Source organism: Gambusia affinis, linkage group LG07 (genome assembly GCF_019740435.1).
Source record: "Gambusia affinis linkage group LG07, SWU_Gaff_1.0, whole genome shotgun sequence".
Taxonomy (NCBI): Eukaryota; Metazoa; Chordata; class Actinopteri; order Cyprinodontiformes; family Poeciliidae; genus Gambusia; species Gambusia affinis.
The window spans coordinates 3,699,736-3,719,238 of NC_057874.1; the positions used below are offsets into that span (position 1 = coordinate 3,699,736).

The window sequence follows — 19,503 nt, forward strand, 5'->3', positions numbered from 1 at the left end:
CACCCAGGACAGCTCAGGAGTTCAGACAATAACATGATTCAGGGGTTTGAAAATCGTTTATGAAAAATGTTTTCAGCTGTAAAAAATAGTAAATAATATTAATAATAAATATTTTTGGCAGCAGTTCCTAAAAGCCATTCCGGGTAAATAAATCAAACAATTTGAGGAAATGCTAATACAGTAAGTTTAATCATGAACCTACTTAAAAAAAACCTGTATAGATTTGGACACAACAGATTGGTCAGTCAATTTGTTCATTTGCTATTCATTTACCAAAAGTTAGCTTATGTTTATAATGTTTATATAAATACATCAGTTAGCTAAATATGTTCTGTGGATGCCAAATGCAAACTTACATTTCACTCAATAATTGATGTTTAATATTAAAATCAATCTTTTCAAGCAGCTTGTAGCAAAACAAACTGGTTGTTTTTCTCAGATCAACCCAGCAAACAGGAAGGGGTTAAAACAAATAATAATAATAATAATAATAATAATAATAATAATAATAATAATAATAATAATAATAATAATAAAAAGTTTCCAATCAGTTTTGAGTTAAAGATTAAATGCCCAAATAAAACAGTAACCTCAAACAAAACATCACATGCTGGTGATCAAAACGATTGCAGTTCTACTAAACATTGAATCAGAATATACAATCAAAGAAAAACTGGGGAAATTATAAGGTGTGAAAACATGAGGCCATATGTTGAACACAGGTTTGTTGTATAGATGTGAATCAGACATTTTTAATCAGAAAACCAGATGAGCGCTACACCTTTTCAAACATACTGGTAAATAAATATAATTTCATACAATTAAGAAGTACAGCCATGATATTGAGCTGTGCAAGATTAATAAAAGCACTTGTGTAATGTCCCAGCTTGTCATTAAAAACATACTTTATTCGAACTGGATGTGACCTTTGAGTTTTCCTTCCACAACAGCAGCAATGCCCGAGTCCAGTCCCGAAGCTAACATGTTAGCATGTTAGCTCTGTAAGCCAGCAAGAGCAACACCAAGGTAAATGTGAGTCAGCTAGTCTGCTGTGGTCACGATTAAACAGAAACAGTCGTAACCATGGTGACACAGGACCATGCCTGGAAAAGGAGACATTTTAGCTAAAGATAATAAAATCTCTGCTTGGTCTATAATCTAAACAGCTGACAGTAGCACGGCTTTCTAATTAAGCTCAATGTTAAGTATGTATTAATAAGACTGTGATAGAAGTATCTGTGTTATTCTTCTTACACAGATTTCAGTTTTCCCTTGATAAGCTGCTGAGTACACAGTAGTTTTTGGTACAAAACGTAATAATTGCAATGGGTTTCTTCACAGCAAAGCGCTGTTCCTTTAAGAGCCAGCCGGTGGTAAGAGGGCTGTGACTGAAGACAACACTGCTGTCTGAAAACGCCTGAAATGGACGAGGACTGAACTCCCAGGAAAACATTTAGTCAGTATTACTGAAATGACATGTCCAAAACATTTCAGTCCACTTAAAAAATAAAAAATAAAAATGTTGCATTCTTATGACAACTTAAAGGTTATGGAATAATAAAAAATTGATACTAATGGTATGAACATGAACTGCTGTTATGATCTAACTGTTTGTATTATTTCATAGTTATTTCCTGCACTTAAAAAATACTTAAAACCTCCTTACTTCACATGAATGCTAAAATAAACAGACTGAAGTTCACAAAATGTGGAAGTTGGTAAAACGAGATGCACGTTGACATAAAAAGCAGCTTTAAGAATCACATTTATATTCCAGAGTTGAATTGTGACAGGAGGCATCTGCTTTCAAAGATTGAGGAAGATATGGAAATATTATGACATGATACTGTAACACTGCTTTCCTGTATGAAAGGCCAGATATTTTCATTTTTTTATGGCTCTTTGTCATTCACAAAGTTCCAGCTGTCTAGTGACGGGACCGGACTTCACTGGAACATCGGCTGATGAACAACAATTGCAAATGTTTCCTGTGTCCAGCTGATATATTGGCCTCCCTCTGATGTGGAACTCAATAGGAGCACAAGACATTTTTGGAAATGAGTAACTTAGCTTATATCTGAACCTGAGCCTTAGTTGGTCACATTTAGTGTCAAGACAATGCTGCTGTGTTTACTGCTGCAGTATAATGGAACACCAGGTGAGTGTGCAAGAATGACGGAAGTGAGGGAAGCAGATGGACGTGAATACAGACATGTTGTGGCTCTCCAATATGAAGCTTGCAGTGGTGGGTTGTTGGTGGCTCTTGGCAGTGACTCATCAAGAGTTTCATCATGTAGTTGGTGCTTTAAAACAAATTGCTAGTCTGTGTGCTCTCCCCGTTGTGCCACTCCCCGTTGTGCCCAGAGTACCGTGAGTCCTACGAGTCGTCCAGGTGTTCTAATGGATGCTGCTGATGATGTGGTTGTGCAGCAGCTCCCGTTCGTGGTTGTACAGGTTTGGGTTTGGCTCGTCGTCCTGAAGCAGAGCGTTTTTCCTGATCTCATCCAGAGAGTAGTCCTGCAGCAAGCTGCCATTCTCAAAAACCGTCACCAGGAGGTCCTGCAGAGCACAGAGCACGTTACCCACACAACAAGAGCACCACGTTTCCAGAAGCAGCGTTGCTCTATAAAAAGAATATCTGGAGAACATTCCCAATTGCTTAATTTACTGTATTAAATCAGGGTTGCATCTGACATCAGAGTCGGTTGCCGTGGGTGATCTGAAAGTGTCGCATCATGCTTTTGTGATTAGCTTGTCAACAGAACCTTTCAGATTGTGAAATCAAATTACATGCCTGTTCAGGGTGAGGAGTTCCTGCAAATCCAAGTGCTTGATGCAATCAACCGGGCTTCCTTAGAAAAACAACTTTTTGACCTGAATTATTGTACCCAACATTGTGTTAACTTGTACATTTAAGCTCGATGTTATTTATAACACTGGGTTTAAAATTATCTTCTAATATTACCAGCATTTTTCTTCTGACTGGAGGTAACAATAATATTGTGGAGTGGCCCAGAATCTGTGGATGGAGTTACATTAATGGGAGACGGCATGCAGGTCTTCCAAAATCATAGATACGAATCTCCTCACCAAAGACAAATCATCAAAGCACCAGGGAAGAGATACAAAACAATCTTCTTAGCAATAAAAAAATAATAATGGTTGAATGTCAATGAAGATCTTTCCCACTCACTGTGAAAGGGTTAAATTATTATTATTATTTTTACACATGCCATTTTTAAAGAATAAAATCTCAATAAAGCAGATTCTTTTTTCCAAAACCTGACACTCATTTCATATTGGTGTATAATTTCAGAGATGCTGATCTCATTTCCAATCAGAAACAAAACTCCTGGTGGAATTAAAATGACTTCAAACTTAAATCTGACAACACTTTGAATTTCAGCTGTATGCAACAACACCTGACTTAATCTATGGACTAGATTAATTCAGTCCATAGATTGAACTGATCTATGGGTCATGAATTGGAACTATTTGTATTTTAACATTTCTTGAGATTACTTACTTTTGTTTTTTTAATGACTTGTCTTTCATAAAAAAATTGATCTGAACTGAATTTGGAGTACTGATGTCCAACTTTGGTTTGGATCATATTAGGATGATTGTTAATGGACTCCCCAAAGGTGTTAGTAAACAAAACTGTTTTAATTATACGTATAATTTAATTTTGTGTCGTCACTGTAAAACCAGAGACAAAACACACAAGCAGTTACGTCACAACAACTATTCCATCATATTTGGCCAAAATATGAATGAGGTAAATAAGATATTTTAGAAAAAGAATAATAAAAAAACAAACAAACAAAAAACAGACATTTTGATAGTAATTTCTAATTTAAGTTTTGTTAAGTGACTTAATACGCGATTAGAAAAAAATAATGCTGTGAAAGACCTCCTCGGGTTTGCCTGCTCCTCTCTCTATTGTCTCAAGGAAGCCGTCCGAGTTTCTCCTCAGCGATAACCGGCCCCGCTTGGACCCCTTGGACGGGTCGGTCACTGGCTGCTTGCACACATCCATCTACGACACACACCAGATCATAGAGCAGCATGTCAGCTTGCAGTGGGACAGAGGAAAACTGAGACTTGTTTAATGTGCCACATTATTACATTATTAAAATAAAGAGCTACCTCTGCATTTTGAAATAATCTACCACTGTTATTACATGTCATAACAGCGTAATTACATATGTGACAGAAAGTATTGACGAATATGTTTAAGGATTTTATTACATTTTGTGTCAAGTGCTATAAAATGTAGCCTTGCTGATGTTTTATTACATTCTGAAGCGCAATTTTACTCCGTTATTACATATTGCGGCATTATTACACAGTGCGGCGTTACACACCATCATACACCTGCTACAACAAACCCATTCTCATCTCGACAAAGCAGGCACCACCGTGCACTGATTTCAGCAGTCAGAATGAATCTCACACAGTTCACCCTGACTGCTGTCAGAGGCTCCAGAGCAGTGGACAACCTGACAAACAAACCAGTTTGAGAGTCGGGAGAGTCATCTTTCTGACCCCGGGGTCAGCAGCACCATAGCAAGCTGTACTCTTAGCATTCCTTTTCACTCAGTGCCCTTCAGACCTCCAGCATAAGTTAGAGTCCGGTCACGTCGGCAGAAATACTCAGATGACTCTGCAGCCGTCGGGTTCACCAGAGTTGGACAAGAAGGAAAAGGTCAACCGCGGTTTCCATCACGGGACAGGAAGTGGAGGAGGAGTAGAAATACTCGGTTGTTCGACTAGAAAACAGTCAGGGCTGGAGGCGCAGCAGTGAAGCTACATTCGAGAGACGGCAGACTGTACTTCATGAGGAAGCTCAAGTCCTCTAGTGTTTCCAGTAAGATACTGAATATCTTCTACAAGTCTGTTGGAAAGAGAATAATCTCTTCTGTCACCTACTACTGGAGTAGCAGTATGAGAGCCAGCGACACAGAAAAGGTAAACAAGCTGATATAAAAGCCTGGCTCTGTTCTGAAGACTGCTCTGGACCCGCCTGAGGTATTCATGCTGATGACAAAAAAATGCAATCTTGAGAGTTCATGAGACTTTTTCAAATCCGCTGTAATAAAAACTGGCAAATTCTGTCCTTCAAAAAACAAAGTGTTTAAAAAAGCAGCAATTAGAACATGAATGGAGTGAAGCTCTTGTAGTGGGATTGAGAGCAACACACCCAGCAGCTTAAGTGTGTTTTCACACCAGATAGTTTGGTAGACTCAGTTCGATTGGACCAAGATCGCAACATTTGTTACATTTTGAACTGATGCGGTTCTCTGTGTCTCACGATCCAGATCAATTAAAAAAAAAAATGTTTCTTCCCTTTGCCAGTGGGGGCAAACTAGTTAAAAAAACAATACTAAAACCTCAGAAGAAGACACCGAGCACAACTTCCTTCTTCACAAAATGCCAACAAAGATGGAGAGGCGTCAGATTTAGTGGTTGGAGGTTTTCTCTTTAATAAAAGACCTAGAGCCACTTCCCCTGCTAGTGCTAGACTCACACATTTGTTTTAGTTGCATTTACCCAGAATGCCCTGCGCTGTAATCCACTTCCTGCTTTTGAAGATCTGAATAAGCTGGTTTGTAGGAGGACCAGAGGTCACTTTTTTGGTTCGGGTCAAAGTTTGATTACGCATTCACACCTCCCCAAACAAACCGGACTTTCTAGGCAAATGAACTAGAGTTTAATTAAAGAATACTAAACATGGCTGGAGTGAAAGCTCCCAAAGAATCTCCAACTAGACGGTTTGCACTTTTTACAATTTGATTATTTTTAACAATCTGATCATAGCTGTATACGCTTGAGATGCAAAAACTCACAAAACGAACAGTTTCAATGGGACACAATACAATAGATCTAAAAGACTATTTTTGCAGTTGCAGCTATTCTTATGTCTGTGCTTAAAACTCTTTCCTAGCATGATGTTTTTTTGCATGGTGATGGCATTACAGGTGGCAGGAGAGGAACAAAAAATTGTAATGTGTGCTCTGAGATCTAGAATGGTTGAGTGTCTGGCCTAAGTTGTAGCACTTACCCCTTTGCCATTGGTCTCTACGTAGCTGCACTTGAATGCACAGCTAAGTGTATCTCTGTTTAGCTTCTGAAGCAAAGAGCTGCCACAGCCAAAAAGCACATTCTCAGCACTCCACCCTTCATCACTCAGCTTAGCAAGAATCTAGAGACATCAGAAGCAGAATAAAAAAAAAAAAAAGGTCAAAACCAAAATTACAGACAATAATAATTTTGTCTGAAGCTACAGGCACATTTCTGATGCTAAGCTTGTCATTGTTCACAACTACTTCTGTTGGCTGATTGGCCCCATTGAAATTCAACCAGAGAAGTTGAGCTCAATGGGAGAACGGAGATGTGAAGGGAGATGGGAATCGAGTGGGAAGGTGATGACCAGGGTATGGATGACAGGGTACACAGAAGGACTAGAGCCACTGGAGAAAAAAAACCCCCTAACTTTATTCTTATAATTCTGAGGTTAAAGTTTATTCAGGTCAGTTTGTTTATATAGGGCCAATTCACATCAAATATGGTCTCAGTGCATTTCACAAAAAGTCATAATCCTCTTCTGTTACGACAGACGATCATCTGACTGACTGATAAGGTCTCACTGTACCAATCTTTTCAAAACAGTCATGGCAGATTAAACCAATGTGAACCAGTTGGTTGAGAAAATGCTTCAAATTTAAACTCTACATCTCACTTCCTTACTCTTCTCCTTGAAGATGATCCAAGTCTTTTTTATGCTTTTAAATTCTGCTGCAGGCTGGTGGTACGCTGCTTCTGCATCACCACCTCGCCCCTGTACCAGTCAGCTGACGCAGGCCTGTCATTTCCTCACTCCGGGAGTCAGGAGCGTAACAGAAGCGGACGGATGTCTGACTCCCGCTTTGCCACATCGGCCCCATTTCAGTTTTAGAGATTTCTCACATCTTTGTTGTAATTTGAGACTAAGATACCTTGAAACGGCACAGTGCTTCAGTTATGCAGGTATTATGTAACCTTTCCAATCTTCAGATTTCTCTTACCTGATCTACTGAGCTGAGGTCAATGCCATCCCCTTGGATGATCCGCAGGTAAGATGGAAGAACCTTGTATCCCATTGAGTTCAGACTGTAGCCAAAACAATCTCCTAAAATCTTGATGACCTAAAGGTGAAATTGTTGTTAGGGCACTTTTAGGGGGAAATGTGTCACATAATCTCAAGTCAACTAGAGCAGATTTAAGTAAGATAATCTTTAAATTGTCATTTTTATAGAAAACTACTGTGTAACAATTCCTCCAAAAAATATTTCTGCAGTCCCATATCAAGTAATCAGCAACTGATCCAGTTAAAATTGAACAGCTAAAGTAAAAAACAGATATTTATGTAACACAAATACTTCCCCCCCTCACTGTCTCGCATAGAATTAGACTAAACCTTTACAGTTTTAGGTGAGGCAGGATTAAAGAAACAATTTTATTCACTAAAATGCAAAAACTTATTTTTATTTAAACTCAGGAGTTCACTTACATTCAACACTTAGTATAATTGCATTTAAGCTATTGTTTTTTAAATATTATGGTCATACTCCCACAAGTCTTTCATAACATCTTGCTGAAATTGAGGCCTATTTCTGGTTTGAAGGTGACCTTGCTCTAAAACACACCTTCAGTTCTAAACTAGCTTACTATGGGACAGGGCTTTGTAATGGCTTCTCTAAAACATAGGTCTGTTGTAGCCACTCAGACTAATTTGGTGCTAATTTGGAAGAGTCCTTTGCCCAAGCTTCTGTGCTACAAATATCTAATTTCAGATTTCTTGGTGGCATTTTGATTGACAACAAAACAGAACGCCATATTACATTCAAGATGCTGTTCAGAGCTTTCCTAAACACCATCTGGCTGTAGCAGCTGGAGATTGAACTCTGTACTGTGCTGAGCTTCTGTGGTCCCAAAGGGTTTAGGATCAGGAACGATGGCGCAATCAACACTGCTGCATGTTGGTTAATACTCAAGCAGCGTGGCATTCTTGCAGTTATACTGTAGCTGAAGGTTTTTGCAGGCATCAACAAATTATGTGAAGTCAAATATGTGCGGACAGGTACCAAGAAGGCTCAGCAGGGACATCCTGAAGTCCAGACCCAATGAAAACGCATGGTGTGCAATTAAGTCAACAAATAACAGAGGAAGGTTGGACGCCCACTTGAGCCCCAAAAATACATTCCAGTCAAAAATGTTGCCGTTACAAACTTTAATGTCTTTTTATTTAAGCTAAAATGAAGCCAGACACTTGATCCCTTATTTACCTCAATTAGAGTCTCTGCTGGGTCTCCAGAATCGGGCCTGATCACCAGACAGGAGTCCTCACTGCGCTCCATCACGCGTTCCTTTAGCTTATCTCCCCAGATGTGTTTGCAGGCATTGAAGATGTCGTAGCTGTCACTGACCACCGACACTGGTCCCGACAGAAACTGGTCGAGGATCCTCTCAAAGGCCTCCTTCTCCTTGTTCTTCCCCCAGGATATGATCGTACTAGACAGGATGGAGAAAGGAAGGAAGAGATGAACTACATCATGGGGGGGGGGCAGAAACAGAAGTGACGTTTGCACCTGAAAAGGAAACTGTGTTAAAGCTTTAACACACGGATTGGATACATGGCATTGAGGATCTTCTCTCTTCTTGATGCAAGTCATTTCTAAACTGCTTATTCCACTTGTCCACAATGTTTAGATTACCTGTGTTCAGCTGCTGGAATGGAGAAGCCAGCCATCGGACAGCCGTAATACCGTTGAGCCATCAATACTCCGGCTATCGTGTCTGTACCACAGAAATTAACCAAGTGAGCGGCTCCACCCAATGCTGCAGACTACAAATTAAAAATAAATACAAACAATTAAAAAAAATTAAACAGAAAAAGTGATCTATAAGTTTATTTAGAAAGTTTATCTGCAACAAACGTCAGCCATGGATTTATCCATGTTTTAATACCGTTATACACACTTACAAAAGGTTTTATTTTGCTACTTATAGCTAGGTGTGAAATAATAGTGTTTAAATGAAAAAGTGGGAGAAGTTTAAAATCCTTAACATTTCGTTTTCACATAGAGGGAAAACAGAGAGGGAAACATTATGCAAGTTTTCCCCTCTGATCAGATTTTTGCCTTGGACTCCAAAAATATTTACAAAGGTTTTAATGGAAAAACGATTACAAAGAAGCAAAGTTTGTCGTGTTCACAAAAAGTAAATTTTATTCTATAGTCCTGGAAAAATGATCACAAATAGTGACTTCCTTTCAATTTTACATACAAATTTTGTCCAGGATTAGAAACATTTTTAGTAACGATATTTGTCAACTCTATTTTAACATAATAATAACAATAATTTTGATATCCTTTATTATTATTACTTGTGTGTCATACTTTCTAAATAAAGATGTCTTGAAGAATAAAACAAATATAATATAGAGCCAACATACGAGACACACATATAGTGAAGAAAGGCAGTGAGAGCCTCCTGACCTCCTGGGATGAGACTCCTCTGTAGCCGAAGTCGTGCAGCTTCAGCTCCAGGCCCTCCACGCTCCCTGAAGTAGCCTTCAGGTGTTTGGCCAGTATCTTCTTAAACTCTCTGGATACGGTAGCTACTGTGATGGGATACCACATCTGCACCAGCATGGTCTACGGCCAAAAAGAAGCAGATAAAAAAAAACCAAAAACAACAAGGATCAAGGAGAGCCCCAACAGCGTCTGATTCTGTTTTCAATTAGCTTTTAAATGAGCAATCAGCCTTTTATTCTGGATGCAAAAGGTTCTGTAGCAGGTGAAACGCTTAGACATGACCATAAGCTGAAGCGGAGATTTAAAGACAGAAAGTCCAAATGCGCGTCGATCACTGTAATGAATAAATTAGGGCGGACATTTAAAACGATTCCTAAAGGTAAGATCTGCTAATTGTTCTCAGAGTTTAAGCTGATTACCTCTTCTTGATTTGAAGCACTGCTGTAGCCCGGCCAAGGCCTTCCTGTCCAATTCCGCTAAAATAAAACCTCGCTTCCAGCACAGTCTGGGCTTTCTCCCCTTCACTCTGATTCCTTCAGGTAGATTTTCTACCAGGCCAATCGGCAAACAGAAGAAGATGTAATCTATGTAGTTGATTTTCTGCTGCTTTAGAATTGTAGCCTGTCTGTAGCAGAGGAAGTCAAGGAAGCCCTTCAGTCAATGTTGGTCACACTACTAAATATTGAACTGACACGAACGGCCGCCTCGTGCGGCTCAGCTCTTCTCTGTTCGCCGTGGAGGATGGTTGTTTACAGTGCAGGCAAATTTCCGTAAGAACCATAGCAGAGGACTGGTGCATGAAGTACGTCACGGGCAAACGCTAGCAATTGAGTAATAACCTGAACATATCTCCAGGGAGAAAACATTTCTTGATAGCAGAGAGCCCAGACCCTCTGCATGAAGGTGAATGTTGTATGAGGGGCTGGGTTTTATTGGCCACAGTTCCACCATTAGCTGACATGATGTAAAGATCACATTACAATGAAATAAATTCCCATTTCTGGGCGTTATGGTGACATTGCATCAATAGGTTTTGCAAAATGTAGAATCTGACAATTCTAAATAACAAAAAACCTGATGCAACATGGTTTTTTTTAGAACAAAAATCCTGCGTTTTTGAGTGGAAGCCTGAAATTATTTCCTTGTTATTCTTAATCCTACAATCTGAATTATTATGAAGTTAGATAGCAAATATCCCAGTATAAGTCACAATTGAGTAAAAGCACAATTCAAATTCAAATGTTGGAACTCCTATTAAGTCAAGATTCGTCAGAGTTGCTGTAGGCTGTGGGCAGGAAGGATCTCCTGTAGCAGTCTGTATAACAGCGAATGTGAGGAAGCCTCTGACTGAAGCCTCTGTTTTTCTATGACAGTCATAAAGAGCATAATAAGGGCTGCCTATAGTTTTCATTATTTTATGGAAAATCCTTCTTCACATCATCATCTCAAACAGAACCAGCCTTCCTAATCTAGAATTGTTCACCTCAGAGATTTTTATACCAACTAGCGCCTCTCAGAGTCAGAATCAAGGTACTGTTATTTGTTTGTCTTTCCAGGGGTCTCTCTGGACACTCAGGGGTCTTTGAAGCTTCAATCTGTGTGAGCAGGTTTTGCTGCTCTGTATTATTAATTTGACATATTTCAACACAAACAAACAAACACTTCAAGTTATTTATTTTTTTCAAATTTACCTCAATGTAGTTGGTGAGCCAGTAGAAATCCTGATCTGTATTTTCCACAGTAAACAGAACGTTGCCTCTTGGTATGATCTTCCCCTCTGGAACCGCTTTGATGCGAATAGGAAGACGACCATTGTGTTTCTGACACAGAAAAAAAACAACTACTTTTTCTTTGAACATCTTTCACATAGTAAAGTGATTGAAACACAGGTACAGTTGAACCCGTCTCTGAATACCTCTAGGACTTTTCTCCAGCCCTCTTCATCAAACACAGCCTGTTTGAAATGCATCTGGTAGAACAGCTTGGCCTCCTGAATCTTGTCCTCGGTCACAACTGGGCCTGTAAACAACATCAAGTGTTAGCAAAGCTACCAAACCCCTATGAGTAGATCAAAGTTGATGTGAATGAAGCCGGAAAAAATACAAAACTGTGGCAGGCATTTCTACGCTATTAAAGGTTTCTATGGGTAATAAAAAAATAATTTCTCATGGGAAAACAGCTTGGAGTAATTGTTTTAGTCTTATTTCTGTTCTCTTTTGTTTACCAAGATCTGGTGAAAGCAGGACACATAACCATTTACTGTCAGGCGGAGGAAAGATGTGTGTGTTCATATTTGATTTTTTCTCTCAGGGAATTCATGAGTTGAGGCACAATAACAATTTTTGCTGGATAATAAAAATCCCAGAAGTTATCGTGACAAACAATAATGTTGTTTTGAGACCGTTTTCAAGAAACCTAATGGCACAGGAATGCAAGAACGCATTCTCAAAGATAAACTAGAGAACATTTAACACTCAAACTGGAAGACACTCGTGGATTATTCAAAATGTATCTCTTTATGTGTGTGTGGGTGGATGAGGGTAGGTTGTGTGTGTGTGTGTAGGAGTGGGGGTGGTAATACTCCTATTGAATAAGCCTCTAAGCCGTTAAGACATCCTGCAAACGTTTGGAATATTCTCCGATTTTGAAGGGATTTAATTTTGTTCTCATGGTTAACAACAAGTGACTGCAGAGCCCAATGTTTTCACCACAAAGTCAAAAAGCATTGACCAAATTCTTTTAACATTTGGACTTGGCATAAACTTCTAATCAGTTATAAAGTGCAACCTTTGATTATAGTTTTAAAACTGGAAATCATGACATTTTTATTCTTGCACAGGAAGGTTTTCTCCTTCACCCAGAGATTGAACAAGATGCTGGTCAACACTGCTACAGCAGTCTGGATCAACAAATGATTTATAGCTTTGTTTAGTTCAGGGAAATAATGTCAAGCATACCTTAAGGAATTACTGCGGATTCCTGCTACTGTGGAGTAAGGAGGTAAACCGTTTCTGATTGGAAGAAGAGTCTCCTCAGCCTCATTTCAATGAACCCAATTTATACTTATTGATGGACCAAATTTTGTGTTGACTTTAACTATAGCAGAGTTTAATCTCAAACTTCTGCTTCAAGACCAGAAGACTTAGAGGATTTATTCCTTCCAATTGAGAGGGTTTTAAACCTGCTGTCAGAATATTTTACAGTGTTAAAGTCGATTTGAATACAAACAGCGCCCTTGGGATGGATGTTGGTAAGTAGGTGGAAATCAGACCGTTCCTGCTTACACCACTAGGACCAAAACCCAAACCCGTCCAAAACTATTTAAAGGAAAAAGGCTCAGGGTGGAAGTTGTTTTTTTTTTCTTTATTGGTGCTTTTTTGTGTATCCATGTTCGTGAGATCCTAATCAGTTCTGGTGTTTCAATTCAAATGTCTCTATATAATAGCCTTTTTTTTCTTTTTTTTTTAACTCCAAATGTGTGGATTTTTCTAAAATGATTTTAAAATGATGTTTTTCTTGATTTAAAAAAAAATATTGTGAATCTATTATTCTAAAGCCCACTAAATTAAATTAAAGCTCTGTACAATTTACATTTACCCGACTGATGCACATGTGGATAGAGGAAGAAAGTGTGATTCCTCTTTTACCATCGCATTTGTCTTGGAAGTCTAATACTTTAAAATGAAGTAGTTCTTTGTCAAGTGTTATTTTTAAGTACATTTTCTAATTTGTTAAGTGTGGAATATTTCCACTAGGAAATGGGGGGAAAACCAGGAGAACCTTACAGTTAAGTGAACATTGCTGCCATGTTAGCATCATTTTGACATCTGGCAAATGTTGCCTCCAAACTTTTACGGAACATTTATGGCGACGTATTTTGTGTGTCTGAATGTTCATTGCTGGATTGGTACTTTTCTAAAATGTTATTTGTCGTTAAACCCTCTGGATATACCAGTAAGTTGTTGGAAGATTATGCCGTCTCCTCAAAGCAATGAAGATGGATAAGCATAAAGTCAAGTCATGAAAATGTTCATGTCTCAGTTTGAACATACCTGTGAGGTACTTCTTAAGCAAATACTGAAGACCGAAGAACACCACCTCATTGAACTGAGAGCCTTTCTTCTGCCTGCACTCAAAGTAGGAGTAAATTTTGCTGACATTTGGAGGATACTGTTTGTAGTGTGTGATCTGAAAAAGGAAAAAAAGCAAAGAGTCAATCTAGGTTCAAAAAGCAGGTGAGAGCAGGTGAGAGCAGGGTATGCAGGTAGGTATACATTATGAACAAAAAGTTAGGAATATTTGGTCTTTTGGATGAAATTTGTAGAAAACGTAAGTTTTCGCTACAACTAGATATAAAAATAGGGCATTAAAGCAGAGGTGATTTCCTCATCTAATAACATGTGTTGAAATAAAAGTCATTAATATAGTCCATAAGCAGTCACTAGCTAATAACTAAGCACATCTTTTCACAGTAAAACTAAACAAACAAACAAAAAAAAAAAAACAACACAGACTGCATCACAACAGAGGAACAATGACAATTTAAAAAAATTATAATCTCCAACAGTTGTGATATTCCCCATCCCCCAATTACAATAATCCATAATTTGCATTTAAGGAGGCCACATGAAGTATCATTGTTAATATAAGTCTCTGCCTTTAGATAATTGTCAGTATATCAACCTGCAAAATGTCCCAAAATGTCTCATACATGAACCATCTTTCCGCCCCATGCAGACTCCACCTTGCATTTGAATGTTTGCCTCTTTAAAGGTAAATAAAAAACCTTTAATAAGGCTCAAAATTTTATCATAACTCCATAACAATGTGCCTTGGTAAAACAAAGGACCTACTTTGACAAAAGACAGTCAAAAATTCTGTTAAATTGAAAAACAACATTGCCTCTCATGCATAATTACGTATGAGGATTTAACATCATTAAATCTCTTTACACAATGGTCGTTGTTTCTTGGAACTCATTGTTGTGTGAAAACATGTAGAACTGAATCACCCTCAAAGAGTCCAGATCTACACAGCAACACTGTAGTCTGCACAATAGTCATCCTCCTGAGAAACAGTCAATTTTGTCACGGCTGTCTTAGAATATTCCACATATCAGAAACCTGAAGTAGTTCTTCCTCTGTAGCTTTTAAATAAGCGGCCACATCAAACTTTATGGATTATGAATACAAAATGACAGCTTTTTGTAAGGTTGCAATTCCCCTCACTAACCTTCAGTTTTGATCATTTGGAGAGAGAACAGTCATTCAAATTCTATGCAGAATGCAGTAAAAAGCATTCTGCCATCTATTTACAGTGAATCTGTGTGAATGTGACACATTTAGCCACCTGTCTCTGAACTGACGATATCTAAACACATCCCACAACGTACACTGACCGAAATGAAACCGAAAGCTTAACGGATACTGAGATTACTGCCTGTGTGATACAGTGAATTGATTGGCAACTCATGTCTAGCAGCAACAACAACAACAAAAAACAATTGAATGCCTTATTTTTTTTTAGATTTTCACATAAACAAGAAAAAGTGAAACTTGTGAATAAGGTAACATGTGAATTTAGTGACCCTAACTGGTTGCAGCAGATAAACTGTCAGTGAAATTAATAAACAATCCTGACACTAACAGTTTATACATGCTGAGAAAAATAAGAAAAACATAAGAAAAAGAAAATAGTACACAAAGAATTGCACACTGATAAACAATGTATTTGCCCATAAGACTTCAATGTGGTTTTATAAGAAATATTAAACACATATTTGATTTGATCTGACGATGCCCTAAAAATTCCCTATTTTTGCTTCACTCACTGCAGTTCTTTTCCAGAACAGTAGGAGTCACCAGTGAGCAAAACAAAGAGCTCCACAGCGTGACACACTGCACAGGTGCAACCAAGGGAACCAATAGCTGGCACTTCAGAGGTTTTTATTTGCGCTCCAGAGCCCTGATGGTGTTCATGTTGTTCATGTGAGAAGAATATGAAATTAATTCTTTATGGATGAGACTTTCAGGTGGAAGACAACGTTTCCTGGGTTTGTGGCCCCCTGTCCAGTGGTGGTATTGTGCTTAGTGTGCAAAACAAATATTTACTTTTGTTTATAAGTTCAAGGGACAGGCCACATTTAAAGGTAAACTTAAATGACCCTTTTTGTGTGATCTGGTGTTTCATTGGCAGAGCAGGGGGGGAGGGCAGTGGCTGTGGGCCCTTTGGGAGAACTGTGTTGTGGCAGCTTTAAAGATCCACTAAAACAAGCCAACCGCAAATCCCTCGTTTTAGTTTCATATTGTTCCGTCCGCTGAGAGTGAGGGTCATATGTTTTCCAGCCCTGATTCTCAAGGCACACTGCAGTAGGCAATATTCTTTAGTATGTGGCTGTTGTGATATTTTACTCACAAAACATAACTTACCTCCCCCACCGCTCCCCCCCCCCCCCAAAAAAAGAAAAAGAAGAAACCCATCTCTGAACAAGAAATTAACTTGTATAGCAGTTTTCACTTCCTGTAAGAAAACTGAAAGGAGCAAATAATGAAGAAATTTGGTTTCTTACAACCCAAATGTCCAAGGATGGAATCAACAGCTCAAGAGGAAATTGTGTATAAAACAGGAAAGGTCACATTGCCAGCTTGGCAGTATTTCAGATATTTAAAACACAATATTTAGCAATGATTATTTATATCGATTGATATGAAACACGTATATTGTGACATGTTTTCAGTCAAGTTGTCCAGCACTTGTAAATGTTTTAATTAAATAGCAAAATATCAGATATTCACCATCCATTTTATTGGTGACTGTTGTATTTGACTGTGTTCACCTCTGTTTGTGTTGCTTCAGTGCGTGTCGAGAACAAATGATCCTTCATAGCAGTCTCAGTAAGTTGCAATTCACGTTTTAGTATTTAATCCGATTTAGTTTATCAAACGACAAAATGTCAAAGTTGCGTCTTAGCAGAAGTAGTTTGTGGTACCGTGTACATATCCAACGTCTGACTATGTGCAACACTCAGATTTATAACCGAGGCTCTTCTGAATATTGTCACAGAATTTATGAAAATATCCATTTAAGCTTAGTCCCTTTTATCACGTTGTTTACAAATTTACCAATTCTTACATTTCATTCCCAACACATTTGCGCTTCAGTGAAACACAGACTTAACAGAGCAAAATGAGAGTTTAGTTTTAACCTTTAAAGGATCAAAGTCTGATTATGTGCCCAACATGCTGATTTCTATCCGGGCTCTGCTCCGGGTGATCAGCTGCCATTTCCATTTCTAGCACCATCGGCACACATCAGGCTTAACTTTCGATTCGTGCCCTCACAGTCATCTGCTACACACCGTTCTGTCACAACAGCGAGGTGAGATAACAGCACCGCTGAGCTGGGGCACAGCACAACCAGCCGCACTCAGAATAAATGCTTACAACCAACAGGAAACATCTACGAAGACCAGAACCCCCGGGGGACTACCAAACAGATCCGCTCACCTTGTACGAATCCGTAGCGAGCAAGAAATTAAAGTCCTGCGCTGCCATTGTTGTCGTTTGTGAATGAATTAGTAGAAACGCCCTCCAGTCTCCGTCCACACCACGCAAACCAAGACCATACAGCAAAAATGAAAACAGGAGAGGACAGACAGCATGCAGAAGCCTCTTAAAACCTAAATTTTAGTTTCGTCAGCGAGGCCAGGGTGTTGCACGAGCTCAAAACAACAGTAGGTGGGCAACAGCAGTTGCTTCTCTGGCTGGAAGGGGGCGGGTCAGGCTGCGCGCACGTCCACTCCGCTCCTCTTTGACCTGGTGCGTCATGCTGCCTTCAAATGCAATAGGACATTACCAATACATTTTTTGAATCTCCTTTTCACTTTCCCAGCTTAGCTGGGGATCTGGAACGTGAGTCTACCGAGTCGCAAGTTGCTCTTTGGACCTTCCACTATTAAAATGATAAAGAATTAACTAATGTTTTTAAAAATAGATTTGATTACAAATGCGTGTTTTCAGTATTAGTCCCTCTTTTAACATTGAATAATTGCACTGAATTTACACGACAGAAGGTAATTGTTAAAACATTTTTTTTGTTTTGTTTTGTTTTAAGAAATTTTTACAGAATTTTCCACAAATATCAACATCCTGCAGAAGATTTTTTTTATTTTTTCTGTATTTTTTATTTTATTTGTATTTTTTTGAAAAGTTTCATGTTTTTCTTTATTTCGAAACCTAAAGAAGAACGTGAATCTTCACAAATGACAACAAAATTCCTAGAGAAATATTCATCTTTTTCCCAAAGTTCATGTAACATTTGTGACAATTTTATTGCATTGAGAGTGAAAATGGGTTGGCTGTGCATTCAACACTAGCTTTTTGATTTCTTTTCTTTTTTTGTCAATTCTTTTGTTCAACTGACTGCATTAAAACTGAATGTCTGCACTTTACCTGCATCTGAGTTGCTTCATTTAAAATTCACTGTGGTAATATACAGAAGCAAAATGAGGAAAATTGATGATGTATTTTGATTATTATAAAATGTATCGAGTGAATTGTGATAGTGGTACATGGTTTGTACTTTTGTCATTTTCTGTTTCATTCTGTCTAAATGTTTGTTGTGAGAATTTCCTTTTAGAAATGTGTACATTGCCAAGTGTTACAGTTGAAACTTCTGCAAAATTTTGTTATTCAGAATTCAAGAATTGGATTCAATCTATAGCCTATTTTAAAATCTACAAAATTTTCTTAAATTATTCAAGTTTTTCTGATTAGGAACAAGACAAAACATTAACATAAAGAACCTAATTATGGTCGCATCCTATGGCCTCTAGTTCGGTGGTTTAGTGTACACAGATTTGCCCCAACTTTGTCAATTTCTTTTCTTGGATGTAAAACTCTAAAATTAGTCAAACGATTCCTGGTTACTAAGTTTTCCAAATTTATTTATTTTTAATTAATAAAATGGATTTCCAACTAATGTTTTGCAACTTGCTGAATAACTCCGCATGTGATTGAAGCGAACTATGATGTAAAATGACCGACTGACACAAAGAAGTCCCTATCCTTTAATACTCAAACCAGTCAAGTACTGGGCCAGAGAGTCCGACTCAGCTCTCCAGTCGAGTCAATGTCAGTAGTTTCAAATGCTGCACTGAGGACCAAAAATACTAGAACCATGGTTCTTCTACAACCTGCGTTCATGATTGACTGACTGACATGATTGAAAGATGTCAAAGCAACTGGTCATTGTTAAGAAGGTATTTAATTGTTGAAATGTAGCTTCTTCAATAACCTTATTGATGAATGGATGACTGGTCTGCAATTCTACATTAGCAACTTATCCAGATTGTCCTTTTCCAACAGTAGTTTGATAATTGCTATTTTTAAGGCGTGGGCTAGAGGAAAACACATGGGAACCACATTAATTTATATATTTTATCTTTGTTAGGATCTGGGGTTGTTTAAGCGTGGTTTTGGGTTTTGTCATATTTTGTGTTCCTTAGTTTTTTCTATTAGTTCTGCCTTGTTTCGATTTCCACTTCAGTTCTTCCTTAGTTTATTTCTTGTTTCAAGTTATTGTTTGTCATTATAGTTTGATTATGTTTCTGTATTTTAGTGTTAGATTCATTTCCTCACCCGCTGTGCCACCTTCTCTCTCCCTAGTCTGCCTCTTACTCCCTTCACTCACACCTGGAACCCATCAGCAATCAGCCCAGATCCTTTGTTCCAACGTTCAACCTCCCAGTACTTAAGCGCCTTATCTCAGTCACTCCTTGCTGCATCATCTGGTCTACTCCCATTGCTTCCCCATTGTGCTCAGTGGGAGGTGCTCAGTTGGATTCTTTCATTTGGATTTTGTTTTTTGTTTTTCTCCCCTCACTACCTGTAATCTTTGTAAGTTTTTTTTTCATTAAAATTTGAAA

General features: G+C 38.4%; 1 protein-coding gene across 2 annotated transcripts; it reads right to left on the bottom strand.

Moving 5' to 3' along the window:
- Positions 1 to 170: 170 nt before the first annotated feature.
- On the bottom strand, positions 171 to 17,370 carry nampt2 (nicotinamide phosphoribosyltransferase 2). Of its 2 annotated transcripts, XM_044121483.1 has the most exons (11): positions 17,084 to 17,370; positions 13,631 to 13,766; positions 11,494 to 11,597; positions 11,270 to 11,398; positions 9,540 to 9,698; positions 8,757 to 8,887; positions 8,328 to 8,553; positions 7,068 to 7,187; positions 6,065 to 6,205; positions 3,914 to 4,039; positions 171 to 2,559 (listed from the first exon to the last, which is right to left on the bottom strand). In XM_044121483.1, the coding sequence occupies exons 1-11, from the start codon at positions 17,129 to 17,131 to the stop codon at positions 2,398 to 2,400; spliced, it is 1,482 nt and encodes a 493-aa protein (XP_043977418.1). In that variant the 5' UTR covers positions 17,132 to 17,370; the 3' UTR covers positions 171 to 2,397. The 2 variants fall into 2 exon arrangements, with proteins under 2 accessions (XP_043977418.1, XP_043977419.1); XM_044121484.1 differs by lacking the exon at positions 7,068 to 7,187.
- Between the last annotated feature and the right edge of the window lie 2,133 nt (positions 17,371 to 19,503).

Excerpts from the sequence above, each read along its gene's own strand:
- nampt2 (XM_044121483.1), bottom strand. The coding sequence starts at position 17,131 with ATGGCAGCGCAGGACTTTAATTTCTTGCTCGCTACGGATTCGTACAAG. Across the intron at positions 13,767-17,083 it reads TCGCTACGGATTCGTACAAG|ATCACACACTACAAACAGTA; the intron begins GTGAGCGGATCT and ends TTCCTTTTTCAG. Across the intron at positions 11,598-13,630 it reads GCTTAAGAAGTACCTCACAG|GCCCAGTTGTGACCGAGGAC; the intron begins GTATGTTCAAAC and ends TGTTGTTTACAG.